The sequence below is a fragment of the Candoia aspera genome, chromosome 3 (assembly GCF_035149785.1).
Source record: "Candoia aspera isolate rCanAsp1 chromosome 3, rCanAsp1.hap2, whole genome shotgun sequence".
In the NCBI taxonomy this organism is placed as follows: Eukaryota; Metazoa; Chordata; class Lepidosauria; order Squamata; family Boidae; genus Candoia; species Candoia aspera.
Window position 1 is genome coordinate 21,471,130 of NC_086155.1, and position 24,226 is coordinate 21,495,355.

The 24,226-nt window shown below is 37.9% G+C and overlaps 2 protein-coding genes across 3 annotated transcripts in view; one reads left to right on the plus strand and one right to left on the minus strand.

Annotated features, from left to right (window-relative positions):
• SULF2 (sulfatase 2) overlaps positions 1–24,226 on the plus strand; it is a 328,818-nt gene that overhangs the window by 288,932 nt on the left and 15,660 nt on the right. For both annotated transcript variants that reach the window (XM_063297104.1, XM_063297103.1), the window contains one exon: positions 13,393–13,600. In XM_063297104.1, the coding sequence (XP_063153174.1) occupies positions 13,393–13,600 (208 nt within the window). The remainder of the gene's footprint in view (positions 1–13,392; positions 13,601–24,226) is intronic.
• Positions 1–24,226, minus strand: part of NCOA3 (nuclear receptor coactivator 3) — a 221,839-nt gene that overhangs the window by 59,306 nt on the left and 138,307 nt on the right. The gene's annotated exons all lie outside the window — the stretch shown is intronic.

The following is a 24,226-nucleotide window of genomic DNA, read 5'->3' on the forward strand; positions in this document are numbered from 1 at the left end:
TGAAAACGATCTTGGACTCTGGAGCATAAGAAAATGTGCTTATTGTTATTCTTTTGAAGACGCACTGGGGCTTGGTTCTTAGACAAATTCTACCCACTGTGGAAGCATCCAGTTGAGTCCCTTGTGTACTGTGCCATGTTAGTAAAATGGTCTGGCAATGCCAAATTATTGTAATGCATAATGTGTTTTGAAATGTAAAATATGTTGTCCCTTTACTTTCAAAATCATTATTTAATATATTCGCTATACTTACTGGGTTTGGCAAAGAATATTTATAGTTTAAGATGAAAGAATGTAATAACTGAAATAATTTAAGTGACTTAAAATGATGATGCTTGAGCAAAGAATCGTTGCCTTGTCGTGGTGCTGGAGCTTGAGCACCTCAATGATGCCATGAGCTAAACCGTGAAGGGCCACCCAAGACGGGAAGGTCATGACAGACAGATCAGCCTAAATGCGATCCCTGGGGAAGGTAATGGCAACCCACCCCAGTATTCTTGCCGTGAAAACTAAATGGATCAGTACAACCAGAGATATGTCGGTATACCATCGGAAGATGGGACCCTCAGGTCGGAAGATGGTCAGAATGCTACTGGGGAGGAACAGAGGATGAGTTCAACTAGCCCCAGACGTGATGACACAGCTAGCTCAAACCCGAAAGGACAGCTAGCGGCCGACGGTGCTGGTGGTGAACGGCGAATCTGATGTTCTAAGGATCAACACACCATTGGAACCTGGAATGTAAGATCTATGAGCCAGGGCAAATTGGATGTGGTTATTGGTGAGATGTCAAGATTCAAGATAGACATTTTGGGCGTCAGTGAACTGAAATGGACAGGAATGGGCCACTTCACATCAAATGACCACCAGATCTATTACTGTGGACAAGAGGACCACAGAAGAAATGGAGTAGCCTTCATAATTAATAGTAAAGTGGCTAAAGCAGAGCTTGGATACAATCCAAAAAAACGATAGAATGATCTCAATTCGAATTCAGGGCAAGCCATCTAACATCACAGTGATCCAAATATACGCCCCAACCACAGATGCTGAAGAAGCTGAAGTAGAGCAGTTCTATGAGGATCTGCAGCACCTACTGGACAACATGCCTAAAAGAGATGTTATTTTCATCATGGGAGACTTGAATGCTAAGGTGGGCAGTCAAATGACACCTGGAATTACAGGTAAGCATGGCCTGGGAGAACAAAATGAAGCAGGACATAGGCTGATAGAATTTTGCCAAGACAACTCACTCTGCATAACAAACACTCTCTTCCAACAACCTAAGAGACGGCTTTATACATGGACTTTACCAGATGGACAACACCAAAATCAGATTGACTACACCCGTTGCATCCAAAGGTGGCGGACATCTATACAGTCGGTAAAAACAAGACCTGGAGCTGACTTTAGTTCCAATCACGAACTTCTTCTTGCACAATTTAGGATCAGACTAAAGAGATTAGGGAAGACCCACAGATCAGCTAGATATGAGCTCACTAATATTCCTAAGGAATATGCAGTGAAGGTGAAGAATAGATTTAAGGGACTGGACTTAGTAGATAGGGTCCCGGAAGAACTCTGGACAGAAGTTCGCAGCATTGTTCAGGAGGCAGCAACAAAATACATCCCAAAGAAAGAGAAAACCAAGGAGGCAAAATGGCTGTCTGCTGAGACACTAGAAGTAGCCCAAGAAAGAAGGAAAGCAAAAGGCAACAGTGATAGGGGGAGATATGCCCAATTAAATGCAAAATTCCAGAGGTTAGCCAGAAGAGATAAGGAATTATTTTTAAACAAGCAATGCACGGAAGTGGAAGAAGACAATAGAATAGGATTTCAGGAAAACATCTATTTCTGTTTTATTGACTATTCTAAAGCCTTTGACTGTATGGACCATAACAAATTGTGGCAAGTTCTTAGTGGTATGGGGATACCATCTTGTCTGCCTCCTGAAGAATCTGTATAACGACCAAGTAGCAACAGTAAGAACAGACCACGGAACAACAGACTGGTTTAAGATTGGGAAAGGAGTACGGCAGGGCTGTATCCTCTCACCCTACCTATTCAACTTGTACGTAGAACACATCATGCGACATGCTGGGCTTGAGGAATCCAAGGCTGGGGTTAAAATCGCTGGAAGAAACATTAACAATCTCAGATATGCAGATGATACCACTCTGATGGCTGAAAGCGAAGAGGAACTGAGGAGCCTTATGATGAAGGTGAAAGAAGAAAGTGCAAAAGCTGGCTTGCAGCTAAACCTCAAAAAAACCAAAATTATGGCAACCAGCCTGATTGATAACTGGCAAATAGAGGGAGAAAACGTAGAAGCAGTGAAAGACTTTTATTTCTAGGTGTGAAGATTACTGCAGATGCTGACTGCAGTCAGGAAATCAGAAGACACTTAATCCTTGGGAGAAGAGCAATGACAAATCTCGATAAAATAGTTAAGAGCAGAGACATCATACTGACAACAAAGGTCCGCATAGTTAAAGCAATGGTGTTCCCCGTAGTAACATATGGCTGCGAGAGCTGGACCGTAAGGAAGGCTGAGAGAAGGAAGATAGATGCTTTTGAACTGTGGTGCTGGAGGAAAATTCTGAGAGTGCCTTGGACTGCAGGAAGATCAAACCAGTCCATACTCCAGGAAATAAAGCCAGACTGCTCACTTGAGGGAATGATATTAAAGGCAAAACTGAAATACTTTGGCCACATAATGAGAAGACAGGACACCCTAGAGAAGATGCTGATGCTAGGGAGAGTGGAGGGCAAAAGGAAGAGGGGCCGACCAAGGGCAAGATGGATGGATGATATTTTAGAGGTGACGGACTTGTCCCTGGGGGAGCTGGGGGTGTTGACGACCGACAGGAAGCTCTGGTGTGGGCTGGTCCATGAAGTCACGAAGAGTCGGAAGCGACTAAATGAATAAACAACAACAAAAAAAATGATGATGATGACAATTGAAATAAATATACAGTGGTATTATTTCCTAATATCTGGAAGGATTCCTTTTAAATTCATGCATGAAGTATATGTCTTAAAATTATTTAATAGCTCTCTTTCACAAATATCTTTGTTTTCAGTGCTATAAAGCCTGTCATACTAATATTGCAAGATAAAGTCAATGAGCTAACCATGATATTTTTTCAAGGAAACCAATTTCACTAACAGCTTTGCTGTGTGGAGGACTCTCAGAAATATGGCCAGCTGAGCATCATGTGAATTTCAAAGCCAACGCATCTGGTAGCAGCAGACTGTGGGAGGCAGTTCTAGTATATCATTAGATTTCAGTCATACCATTTAAATAGTGTTACAAGGTTTATATAGATTTGCTTGTGTAGATACATCTGCTCAATTGAAAAGTTAGGAGAGAGCTTTGTCTGGTACATAAAATTATTTATTCATTTATCCATTTATTAATTTTATTTATTTGGATAATTTTTGTAGCTGCCCACCTCACCGAGGTGACACTAGGCAGTGTACTAAGGTTAAAACCAACCTTACCAACCAACTCCATAAATCATAAAACCATTTTATATCTCATGACTGAAAAAACTATACCATTTCAGATCAAGATATAATGAAACGCTCAGCCAACGGGGCTCACTTAACTTCCCAGCCCAAATGCCTGTGGGAACATCCAGGTCTTTAAAGCCTTATGAAAGGACAGCAGGGCTGGGTTCATAAATCATGGAAGTACTGAAACAGGAAGAAACCACTCTCCAAGATTACATCTACATGTTCCTTCTTACTGTCATCTTGTAGCATTTTCTCTGTCCCAAATCTGTGCATGACCACAGCCCTACTGTGTTAGACAAATACATCAAACTTTGTGAAAGGCAAAGTCATGTCATCGTGCAAACTTTTTGAAAGTTTTCTTAAGTGGGTTTGAAAACCAAAACTAATATGCAAAGTATTCTCAGTGGAACAGAAGCAGTTCTGACATCAGGCACAAATAATTCTTGGCTGCAAGCTTAATCCAGCCTATCCAGTCTTCGTGGCCCTCAAATCTTCTCCCTCCTCCCCCGCTTTCTGTTCTTGCTATCTTTGAGGACAAGAGCTGCATTTACAAGTACTCCTGCTGCAGTGACTGCAAATATTATTTTGTCTTTCTGCCTTATGATTTGCCTGAACAGAGAAGATACAACATTGCTAAAATTATGGAGAACTATCCTTGCAAGCACCCCAGTCAGAGAGCATGGAAGTATGGCTCAGTTTCAGCCATGCCAAGCTTTCCTCAAGGCAGACTCACCAGCTTTATTCTGGCCATTCTCAGACTGCTCCTGCAGTAGAGTTCAACTAACTTCCAGAGACAGGACTTACCGTGCCCCACCACCTGTTATCATCTAGCCTAACAGGAGGGCTGAGCCACAGAATCCAGCCCTCAGACTGGCTTCAATTCCCCAATCCTGACCCACAATTCTTATAAGTTCTCTTATTTTTCATAATACTTTCCAGGGGAGTGAATCTTCCTCCTACCCACTCACTAAATGTCCTTTCTCCTTGTAGCTTTTTGTTGTTTTGTCACCATAAACTTCAAATGTAAATTGAAGTCAGTTGATGAAGTGTTTGTGCTGAAGGTAAAATAGCTCCAAGATCATCAATATTGTAAATTGTAGGATAGCATAATTTTCTAGGAAATATCTTAGAAATCTTGTGGCTATAATTTATGTGGGAAATTAACTACAGGTAGTCCTAATTTAGTGACTGTTCGCAGTTAAGATGGTAATGAAAAAGTAACTTTACAACCAATCCTCACATTTATGACCTTCGCAGGTCTGTAAAGCAAAGGAAACCTTAAGTTAGATGATAACTACAATCACAGTTTCACTTAGCAATTGCCTCACTTAACGACCGAGTTGCCAGTCCCACTTGTAGTTGCTAAACGGGGGCTATCTGTACTGATAAGTTGCTGATTATAATTAATAGAGTTTCATCCTTTTAAACATGAAAGGTTCTTCTCACTAAATCAAAGATTTGATTCTGTATGATATTAGGAATTCCATTATATTCCACTGGTCCTAATAATTCCTGTAACTATGATTCAAGGTGGTAACAGAAAGGCCTGTGCTTTGATTTACCCTTCAGAAATCTCTGATGCTCACTCTGAGCTTTATTGCAGTTTGTGGGCAGTTCTGGCTGGATTCAGTCAACTACTGGCATTCTTCCTATCAAAGCTCTGTGTGTGTGTGTGTGTTAACAAGCCATTAAGTATGTCCTGAGAGATCTAAAGAGAGCGTATTTTTCCAGAATAAAAAATAGGATGGAAATTGCTCTTGAGAATGACAGATTTACTTGAACTATGTCAAGTATTTTAAAGTATTTTTCCCCCTTTCCTCCAATGAATTATTCACTGCACTTTGGAGATTTGTCTCTTAGATTAGTTTTTAATCCCCACCCCCAAAATGGGTTTTATGGCATCTTAAAGGCTAGCAGATCTGTTTTGATAAAATAATTTATTACAGAATAGTAGGACAGTTGTAGCCTGTCTTATCATAAAGTTTATCCTCAGCTAGCAAATACATGCAAGTACTAGCTTGCGCACACGTAACAACACACATAGATATACCCATAAACATACACACAGAGGAAGAAAAATAATAATGTACCTTGAGGCTAAATAGCTGTGGTACTATGCCATTTTGATGCAGTTTTCAAAAACATAGGACCCAATTTCCCTTAACTTTGCTGTGGTAATTTAATACATCATATTAGAATATGTATGACTGTTTCTAGTTATTGTTATTAATGATCACTATGCTTATCTTGTATCCATTTGAGCATTGTATAAACATGCTATAGATCAGGTCTTTTCAGTCTTATGGATCTTTGGCCCCTGTGGTTGATATTTTTGTTCTGTACATGCATCTGTATGTGGGAAACTAGACTTTCTTTTCAGAAGGCATTCATAAAATTGGCTAGAAATCTTTTACTATATCGTATAGTAAAAGATAGGTTACTTCCAAGGATATTCCAGTAACATTTAATTGGATCCTATACATCTAACTTCTTTCTTCTCTTCTGCTTCCCTCAGCCTTGCCAAGTATAAAACATTTCTAATCCATTCACTACTTGCATCAGTCTCTAAATTTCTGCTTACTCAACTCCATTTTCTCTTTCTTGCATTTGCTATGATAAATTTAACTTTTGGAATGTTTTTTGTTGTTGTTCATTAGACAGTGTGGTGGGGCCTATAACTTTACACATTATACAACATTATTTTAAGAGAAAATAGATGTTTTCCTTCTGAATTAAGTTGTATTTTGGTTGAACTAATTACAAATGTAGTGCAGAGTATGTGTCAATCCATTCACAGACATTATTTCCCAATTAAATTCCCCTCAATTGATTTTTAATCAGCATAACAATTGCAAGTAAATTCTTGGTGATAACGATGGGATTTCCAATTTGGTGTTTATCTCCTATGTGCAAAATAAAGACATTTTAAGGAGAAAAACTGTGAGCAAAATAGAATATATGTTTATTAAATATTTCATTACAATCCTGAGATAATTTTTTCTTGACCTAGAAACCTGGACTTAAAACAAGAGTAGAAAAAAAATAATTATAGGAAAAGTTCATGTATCACCAGAATGAAAGCTTGTAAATCCCCCCTCGCATTAGAATAGATTAAGATTATTGGTGCTCTGTTTGGAGAAAAAATGTTGGGTGCATTGCTTGAAGGACTTCTAACAAGTTGAGGTTATTTAGGATTTTTAAAGGAGTTTACTTTGCAACATTAGATAAATTAATGTGCACATTTTGCATTTTTAAATGGGATGTTTCTTGGGCAATATTTAACTGTAAACAAAATTCTTACTTTCTCATGCAAGACTCTTCCCAACACTTGTTTGTTTTTAGCAAAATGTGATACCATCTAAAACAAGCCTATCTGGATATTGTAAACAAATTTTGACTTTATTGATCTACTTGATAATGCTGTCATATTCTTTCCAATAATACCATGTACTTACTGTCTTTGAAGTCTAATATGATACATTGATATCCAAAGCTTAGACAAACATATTTGCAGAGTAACTTTTCTCCCCATTTTTGTGCAACTGAACTTCCAACTACCAGTAAGTTTATTTAAAACTATTATCTATTAGGAATTTTGACTGTGTGATTTCCAAATAGTTAAGTAAAACTCAAGATGACACATCAATAAGATTTTCCCAGAAATAGTTTAGTTGGTGGAAATTCCTCCTGGTTACTAATGTCTTCACATTACTCACTTAACTTTTCATACAGCTGTTGAAATATTTAAATAACTTAGTTACTAAAATGTAGGGGAAAGTTAAAATTGTACATGTGCTTACAAGACAGCAAGGTTTCTTAGCAGTGTAGATTATTAAAACATTAATGCAAAACTAAAGGTGAAAAAGGAATGAAAATTTTGTTGTAAATATTTCCAAAAGTGGTGACCATGCTAACTGATGCAAAACCCAATTATTACTTAACCTTTGGGATGGTAATCTGAATTCTCCATGGGTGCATTTATTTGAATTTTATATCACTCTAAAAATATTACTTAACAGAGCTGAAAGCAGAGTTCAATTTAATCAGTGGAACAAACCAATTGACATAATCCCTATTTATGAGCTCCAGCCATCTGGCCTTTCTCCTTGCCCTTGTCAAGATCCAGTTGACTGCTTCCTTAAATTATAACCTCCTGGCTGCTGGGCCTGTTTAGCAGTACTAAACAACTATTAAGTAAATATGCTAGTTCTGTCATTCATATTATTTATGGCAGGAATTCACTGGGGCTCTAGCACAGGTGACAGTTATTTGGGGTTTCTTTTCCAAGAGCCTTAACTACTGCATATTAATTAGCAGAATCTAAGCTGTATCTGAGAGAGAGCTGCCACATTTGGTCTATACTATGATATTCCTTTTCATAAATAAATGCCAATCAAACAAGGAAAAATATTTTTTCTCGTTGCATTTTCAAAATTTATTGAAGTTCTGAGTAGCAACTGCTTACTCTTCTTTTTAATTGAAAAGAAACCAAAAGTCATGTATGTTTACCTTGGAGAAGTAGTGGTATGATCTGAAGATGAAAAATTATCATCAGTCCTCCGCCTATGATCACATTACTCTCTGGTGCACATGTTGATCATCACCTTGCCTGTCCTCTGCAGAAGTGATAGCCAATTAAGATAGTCCAAGCCAGGTGTCTAATGGATCCAGATGATTTCCTGAGGGCACTTGGGGATCATATAAATGGTCCCACTGCATATCTGGTTGCACTCTGGAGTTCAGAGGTGACTAGGGCAGTAGATGAAATTGCCCCCAAGCAGCCTCTCCTGAATCTCAAATGCTGGGGTTATCTTAATTTTCTGAAGGGCTTCAGGAAATAAAGTGGGTCAGGAAATGTCTAAAGTGACAGTGGTGAAAAGCAAAGAATGAATGTAACTGAACACAGTTTATGCATCCATGTTCAGGAGAATTCTGTGGCAGTAAAAGTGGTAAAACGTTCTCCACTTTTACTGCATTTGTAGATTTAAGTCCAGCAGACTTGTTAAGATTATCCACAGTCTTTTGGTATAGAGGAGACCAATGTGTCATTTTTGCAAGATAATTTGCTGAAAACAGAATTCACACTCTGTGTTAGATACTAGTTGGACAGAGTCTAGTGAGATGAGGGTAATGTCTTTCAAGGTCTGCTCTGATTCTTCTAATCTTGTAGAGACTGAATAAGTGGATAGAATCCTTAGTTTTTGCTCTGCCTCCTGTAAGTTGAATGCATGCCCTGCCTCGCAGCATCAGACAGTTGATTAGATTCAGGAGGTGATCAGTGCCTCTTTGCAGGAAACAAAGGTACAAGGGCCCACTTTTTGATTCATGGAATCTTCAATTTTCCTTCTTGGAGAAAGTTTCTGGGGAAGACGGTAGGGCTTTAGCAACAGGATCCTAGACCCGTTTCAGTCAGGATTCAGGCAAGGGCATGGGATAGAAGCAGCATTAGTTAGCCTGATTTTTTTTTAATCCAGACCTGAAGGGGTAGTGTGCCACTCTTAGTCCTATTGGACCACTCAGTAGCAATTGCTACCACTGACCTGGTATCCTTTGTGGCCATCTGGAAGGGTTAGAAATAGTTCAGCTCCTACATGACTAGACAGACCCAGTCAAATGATACAGGAGAATAGTGATCAGCCCCCTGGCTTCTCCAAGTGTGGGATGCCTCTGCTCTCTCTCCTGTTGTGTTTAGTATCTCTATGATCTGGGGGGTGGGGGGTTACCTGCCAGTTTGGGATGAGGTATCATCAGTGTGCTGTCAATATTCAGATATACACTGCCACCCCAGTCTGGGTTGGGAATCATCTTAAATAGACGATTGTAATGTTCTGTATATGGGGCTGCCCCTAAGAAAAGCCAGAAGCTGCAGTTGGTTCAAAATACACTGGCCTGAGTGCTGATGGGGAGAGGTAGCTTCAGCAGTGTTGAAGCAGTGTTACACCTATGCTGAGGCCTCCGAAGTGGTTATCTGAAAGCTTTGGGGCCCCAATTCAAGGCCTAGCTTTAACCTGTAAAGCTGTATATGGCCTGTCACTCAGGTACTTGAAGAATTCAGGTATGGGCATTCATCCTGTGAGGGGCTGCCACCACCTCATACAACCCTTGCATGAGGTTAAAGGAGCAAAAGATGAGAGGCATGCCCAGAGCTCCTTACAGCAGCTCAACAAGAAGGCAAGGTTCTCACAGATTCAGAATAAAGGGATTTATTGCCAGGACAAATGGGTAAGGCTACAGTATCTTGCAAACTGGATATCTGTAGCTTGCCCTCATTTGTGAGTATGTTAAGGCTATATTCCCTTTTTCCTTTGATCCTCTTTCTAACTGAATTTTGGTTTAATGGGGAGGTGCTAGTCACTCATTTGATACCACAATGATCTCCATCCATTTTCATCTAGTTTCATTCCAGCCTCAGAAAATTCAGATACCTTCTTGGTGGTGACCCCTCCATTATGGGATGCCCTCTCCATTCTCTTCAGCAGCTACTGACCTGTTCAGATATTACCTCTTTTAGGTTTCCTCCCCATTTTAAGATTTTTGGTACTTCTTTTTTTAATTATTTTTTATTTGTTTAAAACATTTGAAGAACAGAATAATAGCTACATAAAAGAAAAAAAAATAGAAAAAGGCATAGTAGATGAAGAATAAAACATCAGTAAATAACAAAGGATTTACAAATATCAAATGTAAAATTCAGTACTTCATTATTAATTAAATGTGTAGAACTAGCTTCATTATATCATCTTAACAAAAAACTAGAAATCTCTGTAAAATTCAAAACATTAATATTAATATTATTATTCCAAAAATAAATGCACATAGTCATGAAAAGGGAAATAGAAGGAAAAAAAGAAAAGAGAAAATATTTTTAAAAAATAAATTAAAAGAAATAATAATAAGAAAAATCAGTAAAAGCAATATTAATTTACAAATTCCCTTCCATTGTACTCTGGTGGTGATTGCATCAAAATATTTATAATCATTGAAATTGCTTTTAATTATTGTCTTTACATCACTTATTTCCCCATCAAAAATTGTACATGTCTTAAGTTAGCTTTGATGTGTGACATGTGATATATAGGGGGACCATTCTTGCTTAAATTTAGTCAAACATTTGGATGTATACTGTTAATTTTGCCACTGATTTTGTTACTTCTGAAAACTTGGAGTTTTCCATAGATGGCCAATGTGGTCACCTTATATGCGGATGATATGTTTTTGGCTACACTCTTTTGAACATTGGAAATAGAGGAAGTGATGGTGCAAACTTGTCTCCAATAATATAAATCAATATTTGTGAACTATGTAGTGTATTCCCTCACCCTTTTCAAATCAAAGCTATTTAGTAGTTCTTATATGTAAATGGAAAAAATATTTACAGCAAATATATAATTTGTGTAGAGTGTTTAGTCAATATGGGAAAATGGAGAAATTTCAAGATGTCCAAATGCAGATAGAAAGATAGTGGGAAATGTGGTTGTTGCAAAGAATGAATGTTTGTCAAAAGAAGCAAAAATGGATGTGTATAACAGCATAGTTCTGTTCAATTTGTTATATAGCAATGAGAATTAGATAAGTTGGGAAAACCAATTGGATGCATTGGGAATCACATGTTTAATAATGTGTGATGAAACAAGGTGAGATGGGGTCATGAATGAACATGGATTGAATTAAAAAGTGAGTGGTATAAAAGTAGTTACGTTGAGGTGGTTTGGTTAAATAGAGAGAATGTATGAGAATCCAATCACAAATAAATATACAGTGGAAGAGTGAATGGATCAAGAGGAAGGGGAAGACTGAAAAAATCAAGAGAGAAGTCTAGTTTAAAGAATAAGAGGCAGTATATGATGTGGTATATAGATATGGTGGAAGAAAGGATGGCTAGCAAGTATAGAAAAGTGTGGAGAGATACAATGAATGATGCTGGTAGTGTTAGCTACCTTTCCTTTTCATATTTCATGCTTTTAACTTCATTGACTTACTATTTCTTATTCCCTTTTTGTACTTACAAAACATTGCTTACTCAAAAGGGAACTACATGATGAGTATTAGACAGCGTATCAAGGAAGTGTAATAATGCTGTGCTAGCATTATTATTCCAATTCTTTACATACAAATGTGTGAAACTGGTAGCATATATATTTATTAGCTCTGATGTTTGTGGTAGATTCTGTTTGGGTTACCACAGTCAAATTTTTGATAGTCCATAGAAGATCTGCTGAAGTTTTCCCTTACAAACTGTTTTCAGAGTGGGTGTGGTTTTGAGCATGTTAAATTGAGTCCACTGAGATGGCAATAGAAAAACATAAACAGCTGTGCTGGATCAGAGCAAAGATTATGTATTGTATTCCCACATGATCCAGTATTGTATTCCCACATGATCCAGTGCCAAAGGATATCCCCCAGAAGCCTACTGTAGCTGATACTGGATACTGGAAAACTTATGTAGCTATTAAAATGATTAGTTGTATAGCTAATGTGTAGCTATTGTGACTATTACTTGATAATAATAACTTGATCCTCCATTAATTTGTTTAATCCCCTTTTAAAGCATCCCAAGTTGATAACTATCACTACAACATGAAGTAGCATATTCTATAAGTGAACTGTGCGCTGGGGCAGGAGCTTTAGCATTTCTGAATTACCCCTCCTTTTTTAAATTGGATCACTCAAAGTATCTTGCAATAGGAAGTGCAGAATAACCACAATTGGTAATGCAGACCCAATCCAGAAGATCTATAAAATCTCAGAAAAGAAAGATTCCATTTTTATTCTGAAATAACATTTCCTACCATTCTAAAATTATACTATGATTATAGCAGCACTAGGTGTTTTTTAAAACATGCATCTCCCCTGTTGTTTTTGTTTGATTTAATATCCATCCTGAAGAAGCATCCCACAATTTTATTATCCTATCATTATTTTGGTTTTTTAAATAAAAATAAAAAATTGTAAATATTTTATAATTTTATAATGCCTCCCCCAAACTATCTTCGCTTTCTTAACCTTTTTCATTGCAAAACCATGGATTGTCTCCATAAAGTTTTACAAGTTCATACTTGTTGAACAAAATAACTAAATGGCTTCATTGTTCTTGCCTCATAGGAGAACAACTGCAATTGTTGATGAGTGCTAGCTTAGTGATGCTTTGTTCAGTTTCTTCTATAATCATTGGCAGCTTTTCTCATCAGTTGCTCCAGGCAGAGGTTGTACAATATTTTTTTTTCCTTTTGTTCATATTTCCAGACTTTCATGTAATTTTTGAACCAAACTGCAAGAAAGGTCTTGTCTGTTTTGAAAAACAGAAGGTTTGGTTGAGGTTTTTTTGTTTCTGTTAGACTCCTCCTTTCATTTCTGTTTGATTTGTATTTGTCTTCAGCCTGTGTTGGTGTGTGTGGTAGACATTTACTCGTGTATATATACACACATACACACACACATACACAGTATACTCACAATATTCCTGATAGTTATGGTTTGATTACACCCACCACCTGTTCCTCCCTATTTAGAATTAGATTGGAGAGAGGAAACCAAATAGGGAAGCACAACTCTCTATTTCTCAAGCTATTTAATTACACAAGAAACTCTATTTTAGAAGAGTGCTTATTCTGCTCCGATATTGCTTCTAGAAAGTTGCTGTTTTAGAAAGGATAATTCCCTGCTCTACTACTGTTTTTGATTGGCTCCAGAAAACCTCACAAGATCTGGACCACAGGTACACAAATATAAGGAAGTATACTTTCAAGCATGATCTTCCCCACCATCCTATGTTTCCACCTTGCTGATAATGCCTACTAATTTCAGATATCAAGGGTATATAGAAGGAATATATTCTTTACCATTCCATTATTTCGTTTTTAATTGCTTTTCTAGAAATGGCAGTGTGTGGAAGACGCCAATGGGAAACTAAAGTTGCATAAATGCAAAGGCATGGCTAGCCTTATAGCTCCAGACAGTAGTAAAGGGATCTCCAATCTCCTGCCCAAGTATTACAGCAAGAATAACGAGGACTGCAACTGTGATGAGAACGAATACAAGCTGAGCCCCATTGGACGGCGAAAGAAATTCTTCTCTAAGAAGAGTAAGTGAAATTCTTGTGGGCTTCTGTGATGGAGGAAAAAAATCCAAATAACTAACCTGTTTAAATGTACGTATTTAAGAAGTAAACCAAAGCTTGTATTAAAAAAAAACTCAAAGCAGTTTAAAAATAATATAAAAATAATGTTTCAACAATACAAAATAACTAAAATCTGGGAGAGCAGCAAATAAAGTAAATGACAATTTTTCAAGGGTTCAACAAATAGCTTTCACCCAACAATCAAAAGGCATACTGTAAAAAAACGAGGTTTGCAAGATAGTGGAAGATTGTTAGCAATAGATGTGACCATAGAAAATGCTTTTTCCAAAGCCCAGCCCTCACTAGGGATTCCTAAGTTACAGAGAAGAAAATCTCTCATAGATTTCAATGAATGAGCAGGCTCATATAGAAAAGGTAGGTCTATTTATTTATTTATTGGTTTGTTTATCAAATTTTGCCACTGCCCATCTCCCCCCCAGAGGAGGGACTCTGGAAGGTTTACAGTAAAGGTAAAAGATTTAAAATACAACAAAACCATAAATAATATATAAAATATAAATACAAGATACAAATATAAAATAAAATCCAGATGGCAATGAAAGTTCTAATACAGTTCATGTGTATATGAGGGCCATTTTAGGGCACTGGCCATCCCCAAGGATGACTACTCCCCTTCCCGCCCCATGCGAGATGGCAGAGCCAGGTCTTCAGCTTTTTCAGGAAGTTCAGGAGAGATGGGGCTTGCCTCGCCTCCAGGGGAAGAATGATCCAAAGGACGGGAGCCACTGCAGAGGAGGCCCACTTCCTGGATCCCGCCAGATGGAATTCTCTTACAGACAGGGTCCATAACATGCCCTCTCTGCATGACCAGGTGGGACGGGTCGATGTAATGGGGATGAGACAGTACCTCAGATAGCCTGGACCCATGCCATGTACGGTTTTAAAGGTGTTAACCAACACCTTGAATTGGACCTGGAAGCAAACTGGAACCCAATGCAGCTCATGCAGCAAAGGTGTTACAGGCGCCAATCTTGGGGCATCTAGAATTGCCCGCGCAGCTGCATTCTGGACCAGCTGTAGCTTCCAGATACTCTTCAAGGGTAGCCCCCTGTAGAGCGTGGTTTAGGTTTAGAGATCAATATTAATTAAAATGTCTCAACTTTGGAGCAGTGAAACATGTCCAGTGTTGCACATGTGAATGTTGACTTAAGCAATGGATCTTCCCTGCCCACTCCTCCTCCTCCGCCTCTCCAGAGAATCTCCCAAAATTCAACAGATTTCATGGGGTGCTACAAGGAAGAATCTATACTGATCTCATTCCACAAGACAGTCACAGTTGGATTCAACCCAATGGGTCTGTTGTATATCATTAGAGCTGAACTTGCCTCCTGATGGCTACATGGACAATGTAAAAGTGGTCTGCCTTTGTTCTCTTCCAGGAAGTGCTTTTGACTTCCAGTCTAGCATGCTACCCTAGGATTTCCTGATTGTCTCCAATCTGGGTACTAGTCAGGTCTGACACTGGTTAGCTTTTTCAAGATTAGATAAAGTCTGCTCAAGTGCTGCCATCTGATCAGGACTGTTAGTTATTTATTGTGTACCTGTTTGAAAGATTTTAACCACAGGAAACTTAAAAAACAAAAACAAAATTCTCTGCAAATCACAGCATAAAAGCATGATACAGTTTTTGTGTAAAAATACAAAAACAAGTATGAAGATATATGGGACGTTTCCAACACATTTAGTGGATTTTAAAATGATGAATCCAGAGCTAATTAGAAGTATATAAATGAGGATACACTTAAGCTTCAGCTTTGCTTGCTTCTTAGGAATAGGGAGAAATTTATTTAGTTTATATTTGAACACAGACTTCTAATTTGACAAATTCAAATTAACTGAATAATAACTAATAGTTAAAATTAATTGCCAGTAAAATACCATATCCCATTTATAAAATTAATTGATCCCCCATCTACATAAGCCAACCATTCTCTTTCAGCAAAAAATATGGGAAAAAAAATAGAATGGAGAGGAAAAGACCACTGCAATAGGAAAGGAAAAGGAAGGGGAAAAGAGAAGAAAAAAATGTTTATGCATTATAAAATAATTGAATTCACTATACAAGTAGCCTCGCCCAATCAACCATTACCTTCAGGCTTATCTGATTTTCAAAGACTTTTGTAACTGAAAAGTCTGCAGCTCTGCCCATTTGTTTGTTTTCAGTAGTATCTTCTGTTATTCTCTGCAAATATAATCCCTTCTCCCATTTCACAGGTAATTATTTGAGGAAATCCTATCTGATAAGTATAGTACTAAAGGAATGTAACAAAGGGAATTTACAAGTGGCAAAATAAGAAACCAGCACTGACTAATTCCCAAAAATGAGAAAGTGAGAGAAAATAAAATTGACAGATTAGCCATCCCTTCTTCATATCAGGATTGGAACGCTATGGTGCCTTAAAAAGGGGGATTCATTTCCTCCATCCATCACATTTCTTGGGCAAAGCAATGTTATAAAGTGGGTAGGTCTGTGTCTTTCATGCAGCAAAGAAACCAGGATTTTCAGGGTTTTAACTAGAGACTTCTCTATAGTTTTTCTGTGATCCCACCTCATGATGGTAAGAATTATATACAGTAGTCAATTTTCAGTTATGGATTGTTGGGCCTTAAGTTCCACACACTTCCTATAGTGCCCTCACTCAGCATCTTGGAATCCAATAGAAGAGAATATCTGTAGCTCAGGGTTGAACTGTGGAGTCCTTGGTGCTCTCTGAGCCTGGTTGTTTGCTTGCAGATGTTTCATTACCCAACTAGGTAACATCATCAGTGCCGGTGAGTGTGGGCTTTGCTCCCTGTTTATATACAGTAGCTTGCCCTGCTAGTTTTGGTGGGGGTGTGGTTTTCTCCTTGGTAGGAACAAGGTAGGAATCAAGGAACTACCAAGGAAAAAAACACACCTTCACCAAAACTGGCAGGGCAAGCTACTGTATATAAACAGGGAGCAAAGCCCACACTCACTGGCACTGATGATGTTACCTAGTTGGGTAATGAAAGGTCTGCTGTCAAACAGCCAAGCTCAGAGAGCACGAAGGACTCAACATCTTGGAATCTGCTGCACAGGCTCTGCATGTAATTCTGTCCTTGAGAGGATCAGCGGGGATGGGTTTAAGCCCTCTGATAAATGCTGAAATAATAACCATTTAGATGTACAGCACGTGTGCATCTCGAAGGTAGTCAGTGGCAATATCCATTATTCTGTTTTAGAAGCTTCAATAGCCCTGGGTTTTGTGCTGGACTAGTTCTCAGAGTATTGGAACATCATTTATTCATAATAAGAGCACATGCAGATTTTGTTCCCAAAGCTGCTGTCCCCATGTAACGCTTTCTTTTCATGTTAAAGTGGAGATGGCTCCAAAACATGCTGACTTTCTTTGGCAAAGCTCAGGCACTTTGTGGCATAGCCTATTCTACAGGCCCTCCTTTAAACTTGAGTCAGCTGAAAATCTGCACACACACATGCATACGTTTGAAGTGTGCATAGTTTAATTATAGATTAAAAGAGCCCAACAGCAGCTCAGAATTATTATTGGTCTGTAAAGTTGCTTTCGTCTCGCTTCACAAATGCAGAGCTTTAATTATTTAGCAGATTAGACTTTCTCAGTAATGACCTGGCACAAGCTTCAAACAGGGAGTTTAAATTGATTTTCTTCCTTGATATTTGCCTTGCAAGCTGATTAGTAACTACTAAGCTAATTTTTAGGTGAATAAAGGTTCTCAGGTGCAATCGCCAGCTACTGTAACTGCCGAGAATGCGTGGCAAAATAGATAATCTTTAAATAATGCTTAAGCTTGTGGTTCAGTTAAATTATTTAAAAATTATAACTGTAAATATAACAGTTATTTCAGAATTTTAGCACAACATAATATAGAAACAACAAAAATGCTGCATTATGTTGAAGACATCCAAACTCTACTTAAGAAATTTAAAACAGATCAAGAACTCCGCAAAGAATTTATTAGCAACTTTTCAAATCCCTGTAACATTCCAATTAGGCTGTGTAATTACGTCTTTTACCGTTCAGTATCAGAAACCTGAGGGCCTTTCCAGATAATCTTCTGTTCACATAATAAATGCACAGTAGTTACTTCATTTGCTGTACAGGATCCAGATGTTTTTCTTCAAGGTAGTTAATGTTTTGTCTTACTGGGACAGAACATTTTCCAATACTTAAATTTGATGTTTTGATGCTGGAAGGGAGGATTTTTCCCCTCTACCTTTGTTATCTCTCTCTCAAGCAAATAAAACTAAGAGGAGGAAGAGTGGATATCATTCACTCTATTCTGCATGCAGAACTGGAGAGATTCTCAGAGAACATGTCATGATTTCATACCAAAACTGCATCACTGACTTTAGTGTTTCTCTTCAAGCTAGTAATAGGATGTACATAAGGAGAAACTGGATACAACAAGCTGCTGCATGCACATCAGTAACTGCCTTGGCTCATCAGAAATGGCTAGTGGAACTGCAGACCACTCGGCCATAGGGTGCAAGGATCACAAAATATTCTATATTGTATTGGCACTGAGATAAGGTTATAAATTCAGAATTTTGAAGATGACAAAGGAAAGTGGAGTAAATTTCTTTGGAGCATAAGAAGCTGTTTATACCCATGGGTCACCAGCAGCAACTCTAGGGGTTTGAGACAGACATTATTCCCATTCCACCTAGATATGACTGGGGCTAAACTTTGTTCTGTCCCTGAATGATCTTCTTCTTCCACTGTTCCTAAGACAACATCATATTTTCACACATGAGATTTCCTGTTTTCCACTTAGCAATTGGAGGAAGAAATTCCTCACCTTCTGAAGGCGGCCTAACGTGCCAAAGATCAAATTAAATCTGCTATTATTTTCTCCCCTCTACTTTCCAGTCTACATAGTGTAAATGTGCACAGTACAAAATGTCCTTTATAGTCACAGAATTTGGATATAATTAAGCCTAAAAACATTCTTAAGCGTTAAGCTTTCCCAGGGCCCAAAAATCCCTCTAGGGCATAATTATACTGAAAGATCAAATATATTGCTGATATTCCAATGTACATTTATTCTGTTATTGCATTCTTGGAGTTTCATTTGAACACATGGTCCCATAAGCTATTAGGGGAAGAGGCAATATTACAAATTGTACATGGATCTGTGAGTATTTCTTCTATATGTTACAAAAAAAAAAAACCCTGTGGTCAATCTGTGATGTAACTGCCATTCTTTACTGTCTTGTGTAAAATGGCAGCCAGAAACATATAGGAAGTGAAAAGGGTGTCCTTGTAACGATGATGATGATGATGATGATTTGTATGCCACCTGACTCTCAACAATTTAGACTTTAGTTGTAAAACAACTACAAATTAATTTACACTGACAACTTATTATGTTTTGTCCTGTTTAAGCTCTTTCTAGCCTTCTTGTTTTAAAAAGTCCCATCAGGAGTTTTAGGGGAAGGAAACAGGGAGGGAATCCAGATATAAATTGCCCATATCAAAACATTGAGGATGTACGTCATTTCAAGACATGGTGTTGTCCATTTTATGCACCATAAACTGTAATTATTTTACAAAGGAAGTGAAAAATTGTTTGTATGAATTATAGCTCCTTTGAGTAATCAAAGAACACAACAAATAAATGAAGGTAATCTCAGTACACCATGGAAGGAGAATCAGATTGAATTCAGCACATTTCATCAACCATGATCACATTTTGCACGTCATACAAATGTCCTTACAAGAATGGCTTACAAGGGTTTAGTAATAGGACTGGAAACTCAGAGTTACCCCAAACATGTAGCTGAACAAAATATAGGAATATATATAAGAGTATAAGAATGAGCTGGATTTGTGTGTGGCCTTTAAACATGGCTGCATTTATAGCATCATCAGTTTTCAAATTTAGCTGAAGGCATTATTTGTTATTATTTGTTATTTTATTTAATTTTTATCCCACCTTTATTATTTTTTATAAATAACTCAAGGCGGCAAACATACCTTCCTCCTCCTATTTTCCCCACAACAACCCTGTGAGGTGAGTTGGGCTGAGAGAGAGAGAGTGGCCCAAGGTCACCCAGCCGGCTTTCATGCCTAAGGCGGGACCAGAACTCTCAGTCTCCTGGTTTCTAGCCCATTGCCTTAACCACAAGACCAAACTGATATTTCACTGACATACATACCCAAAAAGATTTCCAGGTAACATCTTAACCATATAGCTCTTTCTCATAGGCTTTCTGTCTTTTTCATCTATTTTTAGACAAAAGTTGGGCAATTTTTCTGCTCTATATCCCGTATAATGTTTTAAACAATGTGCACAATTCCTACATTTATTTTAAGCCCTGTATGAGATTTCAGAATCCAAAATGGATGCCACAATAAATCAATTTTAAATTTAAGTGACCCTATGGGCTTATCCTTCTGATTCAAATGTACAGGACTCCCAAGCTCACAGCAGTTGTGCCCCATATGTACATACAATTATTTTTAAAATTGTGAAAGGAAGAAACAGCTCCATTCTCCCCATTGCAGTTGGGGCACTAGAACACAGTTCCTCATCTGAACCCTGTGCTTTAACAAACACTATTGAAAGATGGGTTCTTCACATACAACCATGTAGTCTTTATTAAAATACCAGCTCTATTCCTTGAAAAACTATTACATAAATAACATACAAAAAAAGAGGAGCAGGTATATTTAGATCCTGATGGCTATTCCTTATACTGTACATATTAAGAGTATCAGACAAGCTCTGCTTTATGAGCAGCAACCATTCCATTTACTGAAAAGAAGAATGGCAATATGGGCCATCCATGGGAAATTGCTTAGGTGTAAAGGGATTTAGAGCTGAGCTTGGGAAAGGGATGAGAGAATGGTTAAGGGGGAGAAGAAGGAGCAAGCCATTAAGAAGGGGCTTGGAGAAGAGATTACATGATCTCTTCTCCAAGAGACTGATGTTGTCCAGAGATTGAAGCATGAGAAAGAAATTCAGAATAACCCAGTCTTGATTTTTGTTTAGTATAAGAGGGGACAGAAAGAAACTCTCTTCTGTTCTGACAGAAAGAAACTCTGTTCTCTAAATTCTGTTAATATACCCTACAAGAATAAAGTAGCGTTTCTGGAATCCCTGAGGTATCTGTTTCTGGCCTACCTTGAAGCAGGAGACTGAATTAGGAGACTGAATTGCCCCGCCAGTCGTTCTGTGATAGAGATGGGGCATGCGGTTTGCAGCTATGGGTGCCTTCTGATTTCCTATCGTACCCTTATAGAAAGGCCCTAACACTATGATACCCCTGGTTTCAGTGGAGAGGGTAGGGGAAGAAAAAGTAAGAATAGCCTCCATGCCCCAAGCAATCCCAGGACAGGACTGGTTTGCCCCACATACAGTGGGACTTTCCCACATTCCAGTGTATTATATTTGTAAGTTAAGAAGTTTTCACTTCTTGATGAGAAATAGTGCAAATTATTATGAAAAAGGAGCATCTCCATCTATTGTTCATCAGAGGTAGCCCATTTATGCACTTAGATTTCTGTTTTACACAAGGGAAAAGTGTTCTGGCAGAATCCTGGGATATAATATCTCTGCATGGGATTCATTTCATGAAATGATATTTCATGAGAAAAATATTATTTGTCAGTGAGCTTAGATATAAACACTAATTCCACAGGTACAAACTAGTAATCAGGTATGAATGGTGCGAGTTTAAAGAACAGATAATAACAAGTTCAATGCTAGCGCACTTATGCCAGTACAAAGTTTATGGTTTTCTAAGAAAACATTGCCTCATTTTCTCTGCAATTACTGCAGTTATTCCGGGTGTTGTACTGCGGTATCACACGATACAGACTCATCAGACCCTTTTCCTATTCTGCTGCCAAACAACTGATTTGTGAGGGAGTTAATCTAATGAGCCCTTTTCTTAATTGATAGAATAAAGCATATACCACTTTGCGGTCCTAAAAAGCAATGGAAATTTCCCAAAGGTAGTTCATTTTGCATTTATCTTTATTTAGGTGGTGTATGTTGACATTTTTGTCTCTTACCAACTAGCTATATATAAGCTATCATACAGCAGTGCTTAAAAGTAGTTTGTGAATCCTTTTGAATTTTTAATATTTCTCATATATGTGACATAAAATATGATCCATTCTCCACACAAGTCCTAAAACTAGATTAGAGAATCCAATTAAACACATGAGTCAAAAACAGGGTTGTTGTCTTGCTGCATGATGCACTTTCTCTTGAGCTTCAGTTCACGGACAGATACCTGGACATTTTCCTGTAATAATTGCTGGTACAATTCAAAATTCATAGTTCCATCAATTATGGCAAAGCAGGCCCAAACATGGTACTGTTTCACAGATGGGATATGGTTCTTATGCTGGAATGCCAAACATAAAGCTTTTCATTCAAGTCAGTTAAATTTTGGTCTCATCCATCTTTATGGAGAGTAGTGGCTTTCTCTTTGCAACCCTGCCTTGCACACCATTGTTGTTCAGTGTTCTCCTGATGGTGGTCTAATGAACACTGACATTTGCCCACACAAGAGAGGTCTTTAGTTCCTCAGATGTTACACTGAGATCTCCCAGACAATTACATGCCTTGCTGTTGATGTGATCTTGGTAGGTCGACCACTCCTGGAGAGGGTAACAGTGGTGTTGAATTGCCTCCATTTGGACACAATCTGCCAGACAGTGGCTGGTGAAGTCCAAACTCTTTAGAAATAGTTTTGTAACCTTTTCCAGCGTGATGAGCTTCAACAACTGTTTTTCGGAGGTCCTAAGAAATGTTCTTTGTTCAAGCCATGAACAAGCCACTTCTACATAGCTGTGTTGTGAAGATCAGACTTTGATAATGAATACCCAGAATTCTTCTCTTTAAATAAGGCAGGACCTCTCACACTCACACCTGATTATCATCCCATTGATTGAAATACCTGACTCTAATTTCCCCTTCAAATGAACTGATCATCCTAGAGGTTGACATACTTTTGCCACACACAAATATGGAGCTTTGGATCATTTTTCTCAATAAATCAATGAACAAGTATAATGTTTTTGACTCGTGTGTTTAACTGGGTTCTCTTTATCTAATTTTAGGACTAGATCATGATTTAGGTCATATTTATGCAGAAATATTGAAAATTCAGAAGGGTCCACAAACTTTTAAGCACCACTGTATCAAAGTTAAAAAATAAGGGCATCTGTTTCTTTGAATTTCACTGAAAAGCACCACTTCCTGTTTGTATAAAAATCTCTTCTTTAGAAGACAAACAGCCCAACAGATTCATTTTTGGTAATTGGTTGTCTGTTGTTTGAAAATTATTTAGCATTTATAAATGTTATATTTTTACAATGGGGGGGGGTGTTCTTTGATACCAGCAAATGGAAATACAAGGCTGACAACAAAGGAAATTGATTCTTGCTGAGAAAGTCTTTTTAGTTTCTTCTGTTTGGGTGTAACTTCTTAGAATTTCCTCTTACTATTAAAAAGGAAGGGAGTTTCCTCATTTTAGTCAAATGTTCCATAAATTAGAACCTACCGTTTCCCTTAAGCTATGATTCACCTGGCTAAGCCTCAGGTGGAGAGTTAGAGTCACAGGTTGGTGAATAACTGTTGAACTCTGTGAATAACTCAACAGACCCATCACTTCTGAGTACTGTACAAACAGTACAAATCGTTGACTCCTTCTTAGGAATTATTAGAAATGGAATTGATATAAGAAATACTGGACAAATATATTTGTATATGAATCAGTACTATTATCCTGCTCAGCATTGCTGAGTCTGGGAAGCGAGGGTAAAGCCATCTAGTGAGCTTAAAACTGCTGGCAATTTCTGGGAGTTGAAATGAAGAACATCAAATTGGAGAAGGTTCTGGGGTTTCATGACCAGAGGGAAGAAGAATTGCAATCTAGAGTTTCACTCAAATGGGTAAATTGTTTGTGAATGGGAAAGCAAGAGAAATAGGATACAACAAAGGAGCTTGGACTGGGGTTTAAGGAGCAGGGAATTGCTGGCTTAATAGGAAAAAATTGAAACAGAGAGCAATTAGAGATGAGAAAAAGGGAGTAATAGTCTTCAATTGCTGTTCTTCAGAATTCTCTAGATGGGAAAGCAGTTTCAAAGGAAATTGGAAGCAAAAGCCACAACTGTATAAAACATTCATAAAAGTTCTTCAGTGGCCCTTTGGAATGCTTGAGACATTCACACTGAGCATCATTTATTCTCACTTCTTTTCAGCTTTCTGAACTTGTGCTGCCATCATATGGCAGAAATGTAGAAATAAACCATTTCAGTAAAAGAAGTTCTATAAAAACATACACTAAAACTATTTGATTACTTCCTTAAATTTAGGCCACATAAAATCTTTATTGAAGATCTTCTATAGGCAACTCATAATCCTACAGCAATGAATATTACAGTAGGCTTATATATCATTTATACAGGCCACTTAAAAATCTCTGCCACTTTTTTGTTCTTCCCCATTTAGAGCTTAATTGTCTCACTTTAGAGTATGAAGCACTGAGAGATGATTTGCTGAAGTGCACAAAATGTAGCTATAAAATCCCATACTAGCTGGAAGTTAATT